At 38.4% G+C, this 19,130-nt stretch overlaps 1 protein-coding gene across 2 annotated transcripts in view; it reads left to right on the top strand.

The window, feature by feature from the left end:
* Positions 1–19,130, top strand: part of SNRNP40 (small nuclear ribonucleoprotein U5 subunit 40) — a 37,245-nt gene that overhangs the window by 8,389 nt on the left and 9,726 nt on the right. For both annotated transcript variants that reach the window (XM_059917662.1, XM_059917670.1), the window contains exons 5-6: positions 9,954–10,076; positions 18,758–18,878. In XM_059917662.1, coding sequence (XP_059773645.1) covers positions 9,954–10,076; positions 18,758–18,878 — 244 coding nt within the window. The remainder of the gene's footprint in view (positions 1–9,953; positions 10,077–18,757; positions 18,879–19,130) is intronic.

Genomic DNA, 19,130 nt, shown 5'->3' with positions numbered 1-19,130 from the left:
CTCATTGTGGTGGCTTCTCTTGCTGTGGAGCACGGGCTCTAGGCGCTCAGGCTTCAGTAGTTGTTGCACACGGGCTCAGCAGTTGTGGCACTCAGGCTCAGTAGTTGTGGCTCAAGGGCTCTAGAGCTCAGGCTCAGTAGTTGTGGCACACGGGCTTAGTTGCTCTGCGGCATGTGGGATCTTCCCAGACCAGGGTTCAAACCCGTGTCCCCTGCATTGGCAGGCAGATTCTTAACCACTGCATCACCAGGGAAGTCCCAAGTTTGTACTTTTTGACCACCTTCCTCCAATTCCCACTTCCTCTATCCTCCTCCTCTGGTAACACAATGTTGAGCATCTTTGCGTATGCTTATTTGCCATCTGTGTACTTTGGTGAGGTATCTGTTAAGTTCTTTAGCTCAATTTTTGATCTGGTTGTTTGTTATTGTTTTGTTTTTTTAATAAATTTACTTATTTATTTATTTACTTTTGGCTGCATTGGGTCTTCATTGCTGTGTGCGGGCCTTCTCTAGTTACGGCGAGCGGGGGCTACTCTTCGTTGCGGTGCGCGGGCTTCTCATTGCATTGGCTTCTCTTGTTGTAGAGCACAGGCTCTAGGCATGCAGGCTTCAGTAGTTGTGGTATGCAGGCTCAGTAGTTGTGGCTCATGGGCTCTAGAGCGCAGGATCAGTAGTTGTGGCGCATGGGCTTAGTTGCTTCACGGCATGTGGGATCTTCCCAGACCAGGGCTCGAACCTGTGTCCCCTGCGTTGGCAGGCGGATTCTTAACCACTGCACCACCAGAGAAGTCCGTGTTTGTTATTGTTGAATTTAAGAGTTCTTTGTACTGTGTTTTGGATAATAGTCCTTTAACAGATGTGTGTCTTGCAAGTATTTTCTCAACAGTCTGTAGCTTGTCCTCTAATTTTCTTGACATTTTCTTTCACAGAGAAGTTTTTAATGTTAATGAAGTTCAGCTTATCAATGATTTCTTTCATGGATTGTGCCTTTGGTGTTATATCTAAAAGTCATCACCATACCCTAGATCACCTAAGTTTTCTTCTGTGTTACTTTCTAGGAGTTTAATATTTTACATTTAAGTTTGTGATCCATTTTGAGTTAATTTTTGTGAAAGGTGCAAAAAAATATTCATTTTTTTTTTAACATGTGGACATACAGTTGTTCCAGCACCATTTGTTGAAGAAACTGTCTTTGCTCCATTGTATTGCCTTTGCTCCTTTGTCAAAGATCAATTGACTGTATTTATGGGGGTCTATTTCTAGGCTTTTTATTCTCTTCCATTGATCTATTTGTCAGTTCTTTTGCTAATATCACACTGTCTTGATTACTAGCTTTACAGTAAATCCTGAAGTTGGGTAGTGTCAGTCCTCCAACTTTGCTGTACAATATTGTATTGGCAAGTTAGGGTCTTTTGCCTTTCCAGATAAACTCCAATTTGTTGACTTCCATGAAGTAACTTGCTGGAATTTTGGTTGACATTGCATTGATCAGTATGATTGATCTGTAGATCAAATTGGGAAGAGCTGACATCTTGACAATGCTGAGTCTTCCTACCCATGAACATGGAATATCACTCCATTTATTTTGTTCTACTTTGATTTCATTCATTAGAGTTTTTAAGTTTTACATATAGAGATGGTGTACAGATTTTGTTACATTTACACCTAAGTATTTCTCTTTTTGGATGCTAATGTCAATGGTATCGTGTTTTTAAGAATCAGAATGTTAAATGTGTTCCTCAAGTGGTTTGATGTAGCAGGTATGACATTTTGGGAGCCACTGATCTCCTCCAGCATCCTCACTTTACAAATGAGGAAAATGAGGCCTAGAAATGTAACTTATTTCAGGGGCACACAGGACACACTGCTTTGTAGTACCTTTTTATTCTTTCTTTGGCACTAGTTTTTGACTCTGGATTTTTTTTTTTTATGATTAAACAGGGAGGGATTTCAAAGGAGTACATCTGAGAAATCACACTGAACTTGTGATTGTTTGTTGCTTTTTTAAATGAATTTGCTTTTTTTTATAATTAAAGGTGGTGACACTGACCTACTGGATTATCTGCTTTGAGATGTTTTCTACTAAATGGTTTTGTAATAAACAATCACTTGGGCCCCTTGATGCTTGGCTAAGAAGAGAGTCTGTGGCTTAGGAATAATTCCCAGAGGTCTTTTTGTTTTGTTTTGTTTTTGTTTTTTAATAGGTGTATTTTCCTTTTTGTTGAGAGAATTATAGATTCTCATGCTGTTCTAAGAGATAATACAGAGATCCCATTTACTCTTCACCCAGTTTCCAGCAATGTTAACTTGTCTCATAACTATAAAAGGTGACATTGCTATGATCCCTCGATCTTGTTCAGATTTCACAAGTTTCACATGAAATTCCCAGAGGTCTTAATGTAGGTATACTATAGTTGGAGAGACCTAACAGTAGCTGATTTGCTAATTGGCATTTCAAAAGGCAGAGATAAGAGTGCCCTAATGAATTTTGTTAACAAACATTTATTGAGGGCTTGCTATGGTAACCATCTAGGAACTTATTCTTTTATTTATTTATTTATTTTTTTGGGCTGTGCTGGGTCTTAGTTGCGGCACGTGGGATCTTTGTTGCGGCATCCAGGATCCAGTTCCCTGACCAGGGATCAAACGTGGGCCCCCTGCATTGGGAGCGTGGAGTCTTAACCACTGGACCACCAGGGAAGTCCTTAGGAACTTATTCTTGTTTAGTTTCACGTTTTCTTCTTTTACCTTTTCTCTGACTTTGTTTCATCTTGTCTTTGTCTCTGTGCTCATATTTATCTTTCCATCTCTCCTTAGCTTTTTCTTTTTCTCCTGCCTTCCATTGTATATGTCTTTTCTTTTCTACTCTTTCCTTCTTTAAGTTTCTTGCTTCTCTTCTCCCTTAATTAAACATGATTTGAAATAATCACACTCAAGGCAGTATTTATTTTCAAGGCAGTATTTCTTAAATGTGCAATATATCACATTACTTAAAGTGACTTTTTTAACCAGTTCTTTATTTTTAATTTCAATATATTATTTATATAATTACTGCTTCATTGAACAGCCTTTTACATATGCCTTTTAGTTACTTGCCAAGTTGGAATGCTTTATTGTTGCTTTCTGTTGCTAGGTTTATAAGTATAGGAGTTTAATAACTTGTGCTTATCTAACAAGGAATATGTCATGTTTCTTATTTGTCAGAGTTCTCAACAGAAAACAAAGTTTTCAATAACTCTTGTATTTTTCAGTCTAGAAGTGGTATCCTCAGCATTGTCCATACCAGTCTTTTCAAACCATTTTCAGCAATCCATTCTTTCTTCTAATGAAGCAATTAAGTGAAATCATATATGTTATTCCCTTTACTAACAATTCAAGTCCTGGTACCATTACATAGACCGAAGCAGGAAAGGTGTTTGGGTTAGAGGTGGGGATAGGCCAAAGTGTCCCAGAGTGGCGTGTCAGAACCCAAGTGAGATGAAAGGAGAGCATCCACACCAGATGCAGGAGTATCCGCATCCAGTGTAGGGAGATGGAAACTGTGTAGGGTAAGGAGGGCATCCACACAGCACAAGGTAGATGGCCCAGTGTGCAGAACCGGAGGGAGGAGCCCAGCATGGAGAATCAGTGCCGTAGCAGGGTCAAAGAGTCATCTACACATTGGTATGGGGGAGACAGTGTGGGTGTCAGAGCCTGAGTTGAGGGTGCCCACACAGGGTGGGAGCAATTCAGGTAGAGAGTCTGAGGCTGAGCAGACTCAGACAAGGATGGAGTCCCTGAGGAAGGGCAGCCTGGAAAGTGGTGTTAGAGCCAGAGCAGAGTGAAGAGGGCGTTCACACAGAGGGGTCACCCAAATGGGGTGAGGAGGGGGTTCACATAGAATCAGCCCAGAATGGGAATCATATTCAAACAGGGAAAGAGGACATCCATGCAGGAGACAGCTGGAAGAGGATGTAGGAGATTGGTTACATACAGGAAGCCTGATCAAATAAGTAAATATAATAAGTATAATGGGGGGCAGATTTCTCACTGTCAGAGAAAGGATTTACCAATACAGAAAGAGAAAACTAAAATGCATCTTGTGTTGTCAGTATCTAATTCAGAGTATCAGTGTGAGCTCATGACATTCAATATATAAACAGATAAGTGTAGGAAAAAAAATTAGATGTAAATGTGTGTTTGTAGATATATGTGTGTGCACCTGTGTATGCATATATTGCTTAACTGTCCACTTAGAGGGTCTGGGAACAACAACACATCAAAACCAGTGAGCACGTCTACTGTATAGGTCTTGGCCTTTAAATACCATTTTCCGCTAAAAGGGCTCCTTATTTCAGGTCTGGGCAGGGAAAGTACAAGGTGGGCCTAGAACATCTTATGCAAAAAAGCTTGCCAGAGGAATCTCTTAAATGATCAAATTGAATGTTACGGGAGTTCCCTGGTAGTCTAATGGTTAGGATTCAGCACTTTCACTGCCATGGCCTGGGTTCAGTCCCTGGTCGGGGAACTGAAATACTGCAAGCCATGTGGTGCAGCCAAAATTTAAAAGAAAAAAAATTTTTTTGAATGTTTTTAGTAATGGGACAAATGAAAATTGTGAGCCACTCGATAGGATACAATGAAAATGCAACATCACTTCAGTATAGTCCTCCCAAATAACTTTAATCTAATCATGAGAAAACATCAGACAAACACAAATTGAGGAACATTACTGTCCTGTAATTTTGTGAAGTGTCAAGGTTATGGAACTCCAGGAAAGTCTAAGAAACTCTTCCAGGCTGAAAGAGACTAAAGAAACATGACAGCTAAATTTAACATATGGGGACTTCCCTGGTGGTCCAGTGGCTAAGACTGTGCGCTCCCAATGCAGGGGGCCCGGGTTCGATCCCTGGTCAGGGAACTAGATCCCACATTCTGCAACTAAGAGTTCACATGCTGCAACTAAAGATCCCGCGTGCCGCAACTAAGACCCGGCACAGCCAAATAAATACATAAGTATTTACAAATAAATAAATAAATAAATTCAACATATGATTCTGAACTGAATCCTTTTGCAATAAAAGACCCTATTGGGACAAGTGGTGAAACTTGAATGAGATCTGAGGATGGTAGTAATGTATGGGTGTTAGTTTCTTGATTCTGATGGTTGTATTGAGATTACGTAGGAGAACATCTTGTGGGACAAGCGCACTAAATATACTAAAGTATTTAGGAGTGTCAGGGCATTAGGTCAGCAACTCAAATGATTTAGGCAAAAAATGTTCTCGTTTACAGTTTTTTTGGTAAGTGTGAATATTTCAGAATAAAATAATCTTTTAAAAATTTTGGTTGGGCTTCCCTGGTGGCGCAGTGGTTGAGAATCTGCCTGCCAATGCAGGGGACATGGGTTCGAGCCCTGGTCTGGGAAGATCCCACATGCCACGGAGCAACTGGGCCTGTGAGCCACAATTACTGAGCCTGCGCGTCTGGAGCCTGTGCTCCGCCAACAAGAGAGGCCGCGATGGTGAGAGGCCCGCGCATCGCGATGAAGAGTGGTCCCCACTTGCCGCAACTAGAGAAAGCCCTCACACAGAAACGAAGACTCCACACAGTCATAAATAAATAAATAAATAAAAGAACGTGAATTTCTTTAAAAAAAAAAAGCAAACTGGGCTATAAAAAAAAAAAAAAAAAAATTTTGGTTGTCTGGAACTAAAATTCTGCAATAGTTGAATCAAGCTTTAAGTGGCTACCATAGCTTTTACGATAAAGACAAAGATTGATTTGACCTGAGTAGGGAATATTTGTTAAGACAAAGATTGTAGTAAGTCTGGTAAGATGTGGGAGCTAGATTATCAAGACCTTGAATTCCAAGCTAAGAGGTTTGGACTTCATTCTATAGCCAGAGAGTTTGATGGGCAGGGGTTGGCTGTTGGGTCTCTAGAAGAGGAGTGAAGCACTCTTTTTGGACCATTGATCTGAGTAGCACTAAACCTTTTTAGTTCATGTTTCCATCAATGAAGTAGAAACTACTTTTCATCCTAAACCATGAGAATTGGAAAGAAAAGGTATCTTGGCACAGAGACAACTCATATTCTACTTGTTTACCACAGGATTGAATTTAAACCCCTGGCCTTTACTATGATTCCATGGCTGATTTCTTTCTTTTATGACAACCCTTTAAAACCTAGAACATAGTTACCCCAAAGTCTTTCTCTTCTGAATGAAATGACCCATACTTTTAAGACATTTCCTCATGGTTCTTCTCAAGTCCGTCAGTCATTTACTGAACCATCTTTAGGACCTACTATCCATGCTTTAAAAATGTAGACCCATGTTGTATTGTAAGTTTATTATTTAAAAAAAAATAGAAACAAATTGGTTAGTTGGAGTATGAGGATCTAGAGTTGTTATACCTAATCTTCATCTTTTTTCCTCTTCTATTATTAATGAATCAAGCCGCCAGTAAAAGTAAGTGTTGGGAACTCCCTGCTGGTCCAGTGGTTAGGACTCCACGCTCTCACTGCCGAGGGCTCGGGTGCAATCCCTGGTCAGGGAACTAAGATCCCACAAGCTGCGAGGGATGGCCAAAAAAAAAACAGAACTAAAAAAAAAATGTTAATTTTTTTAAACAAGCATATATTACTTTAGTTATTATAAGGAATGAGCACACGTTTGGTACTTTTAAATTAATGCAATGTTAACGTAATAGAATCAAACGGTACTAAAATCTAGTCCTCATTTTGCTGTTGACTTCCTAGGTATTCTTCATCAAGTCATTTCCTTCTTTGAGCTTTAGTTTCTTCATCTAGATAGTTTATGCACAGTAACTTTTAAATATTTTTATCACAACCCACATTAAGGAATACATTTTATACTATGATCTAGTATATATATTCCCTTCAGTATGTCTTATATGTGAATGAACCAACCCATTCTATATGTGACATTCTCTGATATCTCCCATAATTTTTTTAATTGAGGTAAAATTCACATGAAATCCACTGTTTTAACCTTTTTAAAAAGTGTACAATTCAGTGGCTTTTAGTACATTCACAGTGTTGTGTGACCATCACCACAATCCCATACCAGAACATTTCCATCATCCCCCAAAAGAATCCCCATACCCATTAAGCAAGTCACTACTTTTTCTCTGCCTTCCAGCTCCTGGCAACTACTAATCTATTTCTGTCTCTATGGATTTGCCTATTCTGGACATTTCATATAAATAGAATCATACAGTATGTGGCCTTTTGTGTCTGGTTTCTTTCACTCAGTGTATGGTTTCAGGGTTCATCCATGTTGTATCATTATCAGTACTTCATTCCTTTTTATGGCTAAATAATATTCCACTGTATAGCTATACCATCTTTTGCTTACCCATTCCTCGGTTGATGGATATTGAGTTGTTTCTACTTTTTTACCTATCATCAACAACGCTGCTACAACATTCATGTACAGGTTTTTGTTTGAACACCTGTTTTCATTTCTCTTGGGTATATATCTAGGAGTGGGACTGCTGAGTCATATGATAACTCTTTGTTTAATAAGGAACGTCCAGACTTTTCCATAGCAGCCACATCATTTTATATTCCCAACAGCAATGTGTAAGGGTTCTAATTTCTCCACATCCTCACCAATACTTGTTATTTTCTGTGTATGTGTTTTAATTATAACCATCCTAGTGAGTGTGAAGTGATACCTAATTATTGTTTTGATTTGCATTTCCCAAATAATTTGTGATATTGAGCATCTTTCTATGTGCTTATATCTTCTAAAGAGAAATGTTTACTCAGGTCCTTTTGCCCATTTATTAATTGGGCTCTTTGTGGTTTTGATGCTAAATTATAAGATTATTTATATTTATTTATAAATCTTATAAATTATAAGACTTATTTATTCTGGATACTAGACCTTTATCAGATATATGTTTTGCAAATATTTTCTCCCACTGTTGGTTGTCTTCTCATTTTCTTGATAAATATCCTTTAATGTACAAAAGTCTTTAATTTTTATGAAGTCCAATTTATCTGTTTTCTTTTGTCACTTGTGCTTTTGGTGTCATATCTAATAATTCATTGCCAAATTCAAGGTCATGAAGATTTACCCCTATGTTTCCCTCTAAGAATTTTATGATTTTAGCTTTTACATTTAGGTCTTTGATCCATGTCAAGTTAATTTTTGCATGTGTGAGGTAAGGGTCTAGCTTCATTCTTTTGCATGTGGTTATCCACTTGTCCCAGCACCATTTGTTGAAAGACTATTTTTTTTTCTTCTGTATGGGCCATACTTTTTTGCTTCTTTTCATGCCTCATAATTTTTTGTTGAAAACTGAACATTTGAATATTATAGTGTGGCAACTCTGGAAATTAGATTCTCTCCAGAGTTTGTTGTTGCTCCTTCTTTTTTTTTTTTTTTTTTTAATAAATTTATTTATTTTATTTTTGGCTGCATTGGGTCTTCGTTGTGGTGCGCGGGCTTCTCGTTGCGGTGACTTCTGTTGTTGCAGAGCACAGGCTCTAGGCACGTGGGCTTCAGCAGTTGTGGCGCATGGGCTTAGTTGCTCCGCAGCATGTGAGATCTTCCCAGGCAGGGATTGAACCCATTTCCCTGCATTGGCAGGTGGATTCTTAACCACTGTACCACCAGGGAAGTCCCTGTTGTTGCTCCTTTTTGAAGCTGTTTATTTAGTGAATTTTCTGAACTAATTTTATAGACTGTTCTTTGTCATGTGTAGACACTGAAATCTCTGTTTCATCAGCTTAGTGGTTCTCTGACGATTCAGCAGAGATTTCCCTGAACACCTGGGGGAGCAGGGAGAACTCTTCCAGTCTTTGTAGATTGGCTCTGTGGGTGTGTTGGGGCCTGCTATCACCTCTCAAGCAGGCAGTTTACAATTCTGTATTAGCCTTCACTTCCTGCTTGTGGTCAGCAAGAGGTGAGAGCTTAGGGCCTTCTCAGATCTTTCCTAAGCATGTGCCCAGCCATGGGCATGCAAGTGGCCTTCTAGAGTCCCAAAAATATGTCAGAGCTTTTCAAAGCTTATTCTCCAAACTGTGTCATTCCCCAGCCTTTCCTATTTGCTGTTATCCCTTGCCCCATCCAGCAGAGGCTCATGCATTTGTCTTTAAATGTTTTGGACAATTGGCTCTGCCCTGGGAGAGTTCCAAGTTAGGCAAAATAAAGTCAAACCCTTTGAGCTCAGCCACCAGGGAGCCACCAAACAGGTCCAAAAAAAAAAAAATTTTTTTTTTTTTTTTTTTTAAACCTACAATTCTTTGAAAATAAGAAATAAGGTCCATTCTTCCTTGGGTACTTAGGAACCTATACTAGGAATGTAGGCTGTTGTCTTCAAAACTATTGCTGAGTAGGGATGGAGCCAGGATAAGTTAAAATGCTGCAAAACTCTCTTACTAGGACCCAGGTGGTTTTTATCTTCAATAAGTATTCACCTAGTTGCTATAAACTTTAGTTTCTAGAGTTCTGATAAAGTTGGTTCTGACAGTTTTTTTGCTGGGTATTTCTCTGCTTTTGTAGAGGGATAATCTTTGAGCATTTCCTACTCTGCCATTTTCACTGATGTAACCTCCTCTCCATATATATTTTTAAAACTTAAGTTGTAGCCCACTAATGAATTAAGATCTACAGTTCGAAAACACTGGTCTAATATCCTTGGTGTCTAAGAACATATGAACTAATAAGCAAGGTGAAGATTTCCATTCTGAGGGCATGATAATTAACTATGTTTATTCAAACTTTAACAAAGGAGACTGAAAATATAACCAAAGTGATTTGTTCCACCAACCTTCAGATATGTTGGCAAAATTATAGTCACTTCTCACCATATTAATGGGATATTCAGACAAGTTTCTGAACAGGGTCCCCATTATAGATGTTTTCATCTCCACAGTCCTTGGATTTAGGGGTGCACTGTGCAATTGCTGTTACTATAGGCTCTCTTGTCCTCTTTTTCAGCTTTGGGACATCCGTAAGAAAGCAGCGATCCAGACATTTCAGAACACCTACCAAGTGTTAGCTGTGACCTTCAATGACACAAGTGATCAGATTATTTCTGGTGGAATAGACAACGATATCAAGGTATGTTAGATGTTTGTCTTATATTTACCTTTCACCTATCTCCACTCACAGAGGTAAATCTTTCCAAACTTCTTAGCTTTGCACTTTATGCCAACTAAATGGAAGATAAATTAGAACTTGTTTTCTTTCTGTCCTATCTTCATTGACTTCCTGAGTCAGGGTTGCATTACAGCTTATATAAATGCCATTAGGGAGTAGGCAGTTAATGTGAAGTGGGAAGTCCCTGTGTGGGAACTCTGAAAAATGAAGAGTGCATTCCCTGCCTAGAGGCATTTGAAACTTTTTTTTTTTTAACCTGCATTGGCCTCATGAGATAGCAGTAAATCAATTTGTGATTCTGTACCCTAATCTCTCAGTGTGTCTTTCTTTTTGAGACTATGGAAAGGAAGTTTTGGGGGGTCCATAGCTAAGAATGTGAGATGGTAATGATGTTGGAGAAAGAAGCAGTAGACTACAGTGTTTAGAGGCAGTACAGTGTAGCTCAGGCTTTCAAGTAATTGACTTGGGGTCTGTTCTCAGTTCCACTATTTTCTAGTTTTTTGTGACTTCACACTAGTTCTTTCACTTCTTTCAGCCTCTGTTTTATCATGTGTGCACCAGGGCTAATAATAATATCTATCTCATAGGGTTGTCATGGGGATTGAATGAGCCAAATTCATTAGAGCACCTCGCAGAGTTTTTGGACATAGCAAGTGCCAGTAAATATGAAATGTGTGGAGGTGGGGGGAGGCCACTCAGTTTGTGTCTGCTTTTACTTATTGGCTTCCTTAGGTATTTCAAAGACTTTGACTTACCTTCTGCTTTGTCATGAGAGTAGTAACTGTTGGGTAAATACTCAACTTATGTTGTCTCTACCTAGAAATTGTACTGTATTCCCATCTCTTCTTGCCTCCTTTGCTGTTACTATGGATGGGATGTCCTTTTGTCTAAAGGTAGTCCCTTAAATGGAAGGATTTCAACCTTTTTTTCCTGTCTCTGGGACCTCATGCCATCAATTTTCCCAGATTCTCTCTATATATATATAGTTTTTTTTTTTTTAATATTTATTTATTTATTTGGCTGTGCCGGGTCTTAGTTGCAGCACTCGGGATCTTTAGTTGTGGCACGCAGACTCTTAGTTGCGGCATGTGTGATCTAGTTCCCTAACCAGGGATCAAACCCGAGCCCCCTGCATTGGGAGCGCAGAGTCTTAGCCACTGGACCACCAGGGAAGTCCCCCAGATCCTATATTTTTAAACAACTGTATTGCTTCTCATTAGCATTTCATTATGCTCAGGTCTTCTCTTGGTGGGGTAAAGAGTCTTCCTTCAATTACACATTGTCTTGTTATTGCCCTGTCAATCATCCCCTTTACAGCCAAACTTCTTGAAAGATGGTGATAGTGGTTATGATAATAATAGTGTTACCATTATCCTCTAATACTTAACTGTGTCAGACATTGTTCTTGGAGCTTTACAATATTAATTCATTTAAGCCTCACAACAATCCTATGAAATAAGTACTATTAATGCCGTTTTACCAGCGAAGAAACTGAGCTAAGAGAGGCACAACATCTTAACCCAAGGCTGTACAGCTAATAAGCGATGAAACCTCAGTTCAAAATGCAGAGTTTGGTTCCAGAGTCCTGCTCTTATTTAATACCTGTGAGAAATCCCCTGAAGATTTCCTACACTCACTGTCTTTAATGCCTTATCTCCGTTTCATTCCTCAGTTCCGTATCTCCTGACCACTCCTCAGCAGTCTGGCTTCTGCCTCCACTGCTTTATTGACACTGTTCTCTTCAAGGTCACCAGAGATCTCTCTGTTACTAAACCCAGTAGATCCTTTTAGTCTTTTTTTGTTTGTTTTTTTTAAACTGGCTCTAACAATATGCTTTCCTACCCCTTCCATCAGGCATATCCTTCCTCAGATACCTCTACAAGCTATTCTCTCTATGCATTCTTTAAATGTCATTATTCCCCCAGGTTCTTTCCTAGGTGCTCTTCTTATATATACCTTTCCCTGGACAAGTCTCATCTAATTCTGTGACTTTAATTGTCATTTCTGTTCAGATGAGTCTGTTCTCAACCCAGATCTTCAGCTCCAGGCCCATGTGTACAACCAGCTACTCAGCATCCCCCACTTGGAAGTCTCATAAGTACTTCAAAATTCACCATTTCCAAAATTCAACTTCACATCCCTTTTCTACCCTATAACTATTTGGAGAATGTACAGTCAGAACGTGGGGGCTTAATTAGATCATCTTAATAGCTAATGCATTATTTCCCTGAGTGAAGTTTGGGGGCCCACTATCATTAGAATGACTAGAGGGCTCTAATACACATAAAAGTGGATTAGTGTCGTCTAGCTATGATAATTTTCATACTTTTAAGTTATTATTAAATTTACATACTTTGAAATTAACCTTTTTTTAGTGTACAGTTCTATGAATTTTAATGCTTGTGCAGATTCATGTAACTACCACAAACAGTACAGAACAATTTCCATCACTCCAAAAATCTTCATAATGCTCCTCTGTGTCAAACCCTCTGCCCATCCCTAACCCCTACCAACCATAGATAATGTTCCTTGTCCTATAGTTCCTATTCTAGAATTTCATATTAATGGAATCATATAATATGTAACCTTTTGAGACTGGCTTTTTAAATTTAAACTATGAGAATTTGATCTTTTCCTGTGTACTGTGGGGACAGACTAGCCTAATACTCTTGTGCCAGTAATGTCTTCTTACCACAAGTAGTGTGGCTTATTCCGGGCTCTTTGTGTAGACTGTTCCAGGGTGTTTTATAAACAAATATATTCAGTTGTACTATAGTCCTGAAGGGACTGAGTCTCTTTTTAGGTTTTGAAGGTTTTCCATGTCTTCTCAGACACACGTTATATGTTATACCTTCTCTTAGGATCAGCTTTTTTTCAGATAGCTAATCTCAGTCTTTGTCTGTTGATATATACCAATTTTGTTCTGAAATCCAAATTTATCTCAAATATGAGTAATATATAAATATAGTCCCATGAGTATGGCAATTAATAACTCTACATCATAGCCTTGTAACCTTTTTTTTTTTAATTGAAATATAGTTGATTTACAGTGTTGTGCTACTTTATGGTGTACAGCAAAGTGATTCAGTTATACATATATATTCTTTCTCATATTCTTTTACATTATGGTTTATTATAGGGTATTGAATATAGTTCCCTGTGCTATACAGTAGGACCTTTGTTGTTTATTTTACATATAGTAGTTTATGTCTGCTAATCCCAAACTCCTAATTTATCCCTCCCCAACTCCCTTTCCCCTTTGGTAACCATAAATTTGTTTTCTATGTCTGTGAGTCTGTTTTGTAAATAAGGTCATTTGTGTCATATTTTAGATTCCACACATAAGTGATATATCATATGGTATTTGTCTTTCCCTTTCTGACTTACTTCACTTAGTATGATAATATCTAGGTCCATCCATGTTACTGCAAATGGCATTATTTCATTCTTTTTATGGCTGAGTAATATTCCATTATATAATATACCACATTTTCTTTATCCATTCATCTGTTGATGGACATTTAGGTTGCTTCCACGTCTTGGCTATTGTAAATGGTGCTGCTGTGAACATTGGGGTGCATGTATCTTTTCAAATTAGAGTTTTCTCGTGATGTATGCCCAGGAGTGGGGTTGTTGGATCATATCATAGCCTTGTAGTCTTTATCTTTCTAAACTAAAAAGTCATTATTCTGTCCACAAACATTCAAGTTTTTCTGCCAGTGCTCATTTTCAGGGACTTTTTTTTATTAGAAATGCACACAGTATTCTAAAAACTTGGGCATTCTTATCATGTACCTGTTCTGGGTCATTACGTTCTCTTGTCAGCATTGGGAACTCCGTGTTTGTGCAGTGTTTACAGTATATCTTATTTTCCAAACTAAAAATCAGGGTAGGCTTTCCTGATTTGCCTACTTACTTACCTTAAAAGTTTTGCAGAGATGTAAAAATTGCATTTAAATGTATAGTTAATAAATCAACTTTATTGGGAATAAAATTATTAAAAATTGAGATTAAATTATTTATTACAATTTAAATGTTTTTAGTAGTAAAAATGATCATTTGTTCACTGAAGAAAGTTTAGAAAAAGTGAAAATAGAAAAAAAGTCACTCATAGTCTCATCATTCAAATTTAGTCACTCTTGATATTTCAGTTTATTTCCTCTCAGTCTGTTTCTGTGCCATAGTGTTTTGTATGTAAATGTCTTAATGTTCAGATAAGATTTTATATGATGCTCTTTTCACTTAGTAACATATAGCTACTACTTTGTCTGGAACCCCCGACACTAGATATTGCCATGGCTGACTTAGTCTTGTCTTCAAATGTCAGCTCAGACATATCTGTAGAGAGGATTTCTTAGATGAAACTAGGCCCTCCTTCTAGTTGCTCTCCATCACATCACTCTTATCTTATTTTCTTCTTAGCGTTGTAGTTTGGATCATTTTTCTGTTTCTTTTTTTCTCTAGTTTTATTGAGATATAATTGACATATAATGTATTAGTTTTCAGTATACAGCATAATGACTTGATACATGTATATAACACAAAGTGATTAACTTTAGAAGTCTAGTTAACATCCATCACTTCACATTGTTAGAATATTTTTTCTTGTGATAAGAACTTTTAAGATCTATTTTCTTAGCAACTTTCAAATATACAATACAGTATTGTTAACTTTAGTCACCATGATGTACATAACATCCCCAGAACTTAGGATCATTTTTCTGATTCTGCCACTTAATTCCTGGCTATGTGATCTTAAGAAAGTTATTTAACCTCTCTGAGTTTCCATTTCTTATCTCTAAATGGGAATAATCAGCCTACCTCATACAGTTGTTACATGGATTAAATGAGGTAAAAAAATATAATATTCTTAGCAACATGGCAGTTACATAGTAAGTGTTCAGCACGTGTCAGCTGCCATCATCTAGAATATTAGAATATTCTAGATATTTTATTATTAGAATATTCCATAATTTAGTAAGCAGCAATCAATATACTGAACATTTAGTCTGTTTCATATATATCACTATCACAAATTATGCTGCTGTATCCAACATATTTGTGTGTGAAACTTTTTCCATATTTAGTTACTTCCTCAGAATAGATTTCTAGATGAAAATTAATGTGTTAACAAATATAAGGATGTTTCACATTTTGGATACAGGTTGCCAGATTGTTTTTTGGCGACAGCAGTTAATAATTTGAAATCAGGTTGCTATAGCTATTTGACTTCATTTTGCTCTTGTATAACTAAGGGGTGTGCTTGAGAGATGTGAGACCGTAGAATTTCAGTCTTCTCCCTATTTAACAACACCCTGTTCTGACATGCTTAGGAGTGAGTAACTGCCCTTGGACCCAGAAAGACTCTTTTTTTAAAAAATATTTATTTATTTATTTATTTATTTATTTATTTATTTTTGGCTGCGTTGGGTCTTCGCTGCTCCATGCGGGCTTTCTCTAGTTGTGGCAAGCGGAGGCTACTCTTTGTTGTGGTGCGCAGGCTTCTCATTGTGGTGGCTTCTCATTGCGGAGTGCGGGCTTCAGTAGTTGTGGCCCGGGCTCGAACCCGTGTCCCCTGCAAATTGCCTCTATCAAATTGCCTTTAGTCAATTAACAAGTACCCTTTAAGCAGTCAGGGGCTTACCAGCCTTGAGCATTTGCTTGACAAATGCCTACACTGCCTTACTACATTAGGAAGTACTCCTGAAGAGCCTGGTTTCTGTTTGCTTCTGTCTCTCAGATAGCACTGCCTATTCTGAGAAAGGGGGGAGCAAACAGGGAATGGAAGCCCCTTTTAAAATCTGGAGTGAGCAAATTCTCTATATGTTTGTGAGCAAATATACTGTTCCTGCCAGCCTCTTGGGATTTTCTTCCCGGGCATAGGATTGTGGAGTCAGTGGAAAATGAATAAAAGAAGAAAATGTGCTTCTTCTTAATGACTTGAAGATCTGATTGGCAATTCTTTGGCATTGCTTGTAATCCTGAGCTCTAGTCAGAATGGGAGTTTAGTTGATGATTTTTTTTAATGTAGTAGGTAAAGAGATAGAACAGATCCTCATTGATTTTCCGACCTCTGCTCTCATCCTTTCCGATTATCTGGGCCAGAAGGATCTTTCTGGAATCTGGCCAACTCATTCCACTACTCTGAACCCTTCTGTGGCTCCCCAGTGAGGGAGATCAAGTCCAAGCCAGTCATTCAAAACCTTTCATGAGCTGCCCTTTGCCTGCCAATCACTCAAGCATTGTCTGCTGCCTCTCTTTGCCCAGTTCCCTACAACCCAGTAATTTTTTCATGCCTCTCTGCTTTCATGCATTATCTTTGCCTGGGAATACCCTTCTATTTGGTCTAAATAAAAAATACCTCTTATGGGCTTCCCTGGTGGTGCAGTGGTTGAGGAATACGCCTGCCAATGCAGGGGACACGGGTTCAAGCCCTGGTCCAGGAAGATCCCACATGCCGCGGAGCACCTAAGCCTGTGCACCACAACTACTGAGTCTGCACTCTAGCGCCCACGCTCCACAACAAGAGAAGCCACCGCAATGGGAAGCCCGCGCACCACAACGAAGAGTGGCCCCTGCTCACCACAGCTAGAACGAGCCCGTGCGCAACAACAAGGACCCAACGCAGCCAAAAATAAATAAAATAAATAAATTTTTTTAAAAAACAAAAAAAACAGCAACCTCTTGGGAATTCCCTGGCGGTCCAGTGGTTAGGACTCTGCATTCTCACTGCCAGGCGCCCAGGTTCCAACCCTGATTAGGGAACTAAGATCCCACAAGCTGCATGGTGCGGCAAACAAATAAACAAACAAAAATCTCCTTCTTTTTCCATATCCTGCTCAAGTGCTTCATTCTCTGTGAAACCTTCCCTTTCTCACTCCCATTCATGTACCACGGGAACGTTAATCCCTCTGCTGTCTTGGCTATTGCCCCTTGTCCAGGCCTCTCATCACTTTTTTAGCTCCTTGAGAACAGGGACAACATCTCTTTTATCTCCAACAGCGCCTGCCACGAGTCAGATGCCCAAACATTCACTGAACACCTGATTAGGACATCTGCAAAATATTTTGCTTAAATTAGTGCCCTACTCACTCTTCTTTGGCAAATCCCAGATACATTTTGGCTCTGCAAAACAACGTGTGCAGGCCTCAAAGAGGAAAGTCTGGAAAGAGCGCCCAAGTGTTGTGAGGGATGATGAATTACATTCTCTCCTAAAAAGCTGAAGATTTCAACAATGGCTTCTCTGAAGAGGAGGAACAATAGCTTGAACAAAAAAATGTCAGCCACTTCAAGCCTCCCTAATTATTGAGGCAACAAACATCCTGACACAAAAATGATTGTATATGAGGTGTGTACATACATCCACACATGAATTATTGATGGGGAAAGTGGAGTTGTCTGCCTTATGTATTGCTTTGACATACAACATCAAACTCATTTCTAGATGAGGAAGGTGCCTTGCTTAAAGGGACAGCAGAAAATTGTTTCATTTAGAAAAACTATGTGGCAATACGGAATCAAATTTAGATGAAATTTTATATAATAGCAATGACCTTAACAAAATTGCTGTTCTTTTTCCATATGGCATTCCAGACCATTTCTATTGCCTTTAATATATTTTTTACATAGTTTCAGTCTATGTAAATATAGACTGTTTTGTATTTTCCTTCTTTGCTTAATAATAGATTATTTTATAAACATTTTTACATTTGATCTTCAGAGTATTTTTAGGAGTTGCTTAATGATAGTTACCAATTATTATTGGGCCTGCTGTGTACTAGGCATTCTATTTCTAATCCTCACAACAGCCATAAGAAGTAAATGTTGTCCGCATCTTATAGACCAGAAGCAGGCTCAGAGAGGGTTAGTGGCCCAGTGATACATAACTCTTTTAAGTTGCAGAGACTGGTAGGGTCTGACCCTAAATGCTCACTCTTTCCACTCTGCTCTTCGAATGCTAGCATGAGAGCTCATAGTGTTACAGTATGTTTATGAGCCATAACTTAATGAACAATTTATTTTTTCTGTTTGACATTAGGTTATTTTCAGCTGAACTGTTTCTCGTACCTTTCCTACTCAGGGAACAATGAACCTACAATTTATTTTTCTTTTAATAAATATGCTTTTCCATTGTATACATGTTATGACGTTAAATGAAAAATTTTAAGCCTCTGTATTTTTGCGTATTACCTTGTTATATACATTTTACATGCAATCATAATGCCTTTTTCAAATGACTTGTTTACTTGTTTTTATATAGTTCTAATAGCTTATTTTTAGTTGCTAAGAATCATAGTTTGTGTTTTAAATGCTACTTCGTTTTTTAATTCCTAATATATTTTGTTATGAATTGAAAATAACCTCTTTAAATTCTGTTATTTTTTGTTAAACTTTATCTTAATATTTGACATTCATTAGTTCATATTTTTCTAGTCAAACTTAGTAACTTTGACTCTGTTTTAGAAAGGCAAGAGTTTTTTCTTCTTTGGTAGAAATCCTATATTTTGTGGTAAAGTAATGCTTGGCCCAGAGGCAGATTAAGAAGGGATACCAATTTTCCCAGGCAGTTGACTCTTTAATAACTATTTCTTTGCTGTTCACAATTTGATTTTCTGGGAGTGCTGCCTTATTTTGTTTTGCAGGTCTGGGACCTGCGCCAAAATAAGCTGACCTACACGATGAGAGGCCATGCAGATTCAGTGACTGGCCTGAGTTTAAGCTCTGAAGGCTCTTATCTCTTGTCCAATGCAATGGACAATACAGGTAACTTTGGAAAGGAAAGCTGTCCCAGTGCCCAGTCACTGTAGACCCTAAAGAAAGTGGGCATTAGGAACTAGAAATGTGTGCTGGATAAATGAGGGTCCAAGGAAAGAGTCCAGGATGGCTTGCAGGTGTCCACTAGGACAATTAGGAAAACAGGTTGTAATAGAAAAAACTTTAGGCCCAGAGGGCTGGGTGCGCGGAAAGGCAGCCTGGCCTCCACGCCACGTGCCGCCATGTCGATGCTTTGCCGCC

This window comes from Balaenoptera ricei, chromosome 1 (genome assembly GCF_028023285.1).
Source record: "Balaenoptera ricei isolate mBalRic1 chromosome 1, mBalRic1.hap2, whole genome shotgun sequence".
Taxonomy (NCBI): domain Eukaryota; kingdom Metazoa; phylum Chordata; class Mammalia; order Artiodactyla; family Balaenopteridae; genus Balaenoptera; species Balaenoptera ricei.
Note: the sequence above shows the minus strand (reverse complement) of the source record. Positions and strands in the feature narration are given on the sequence as shown.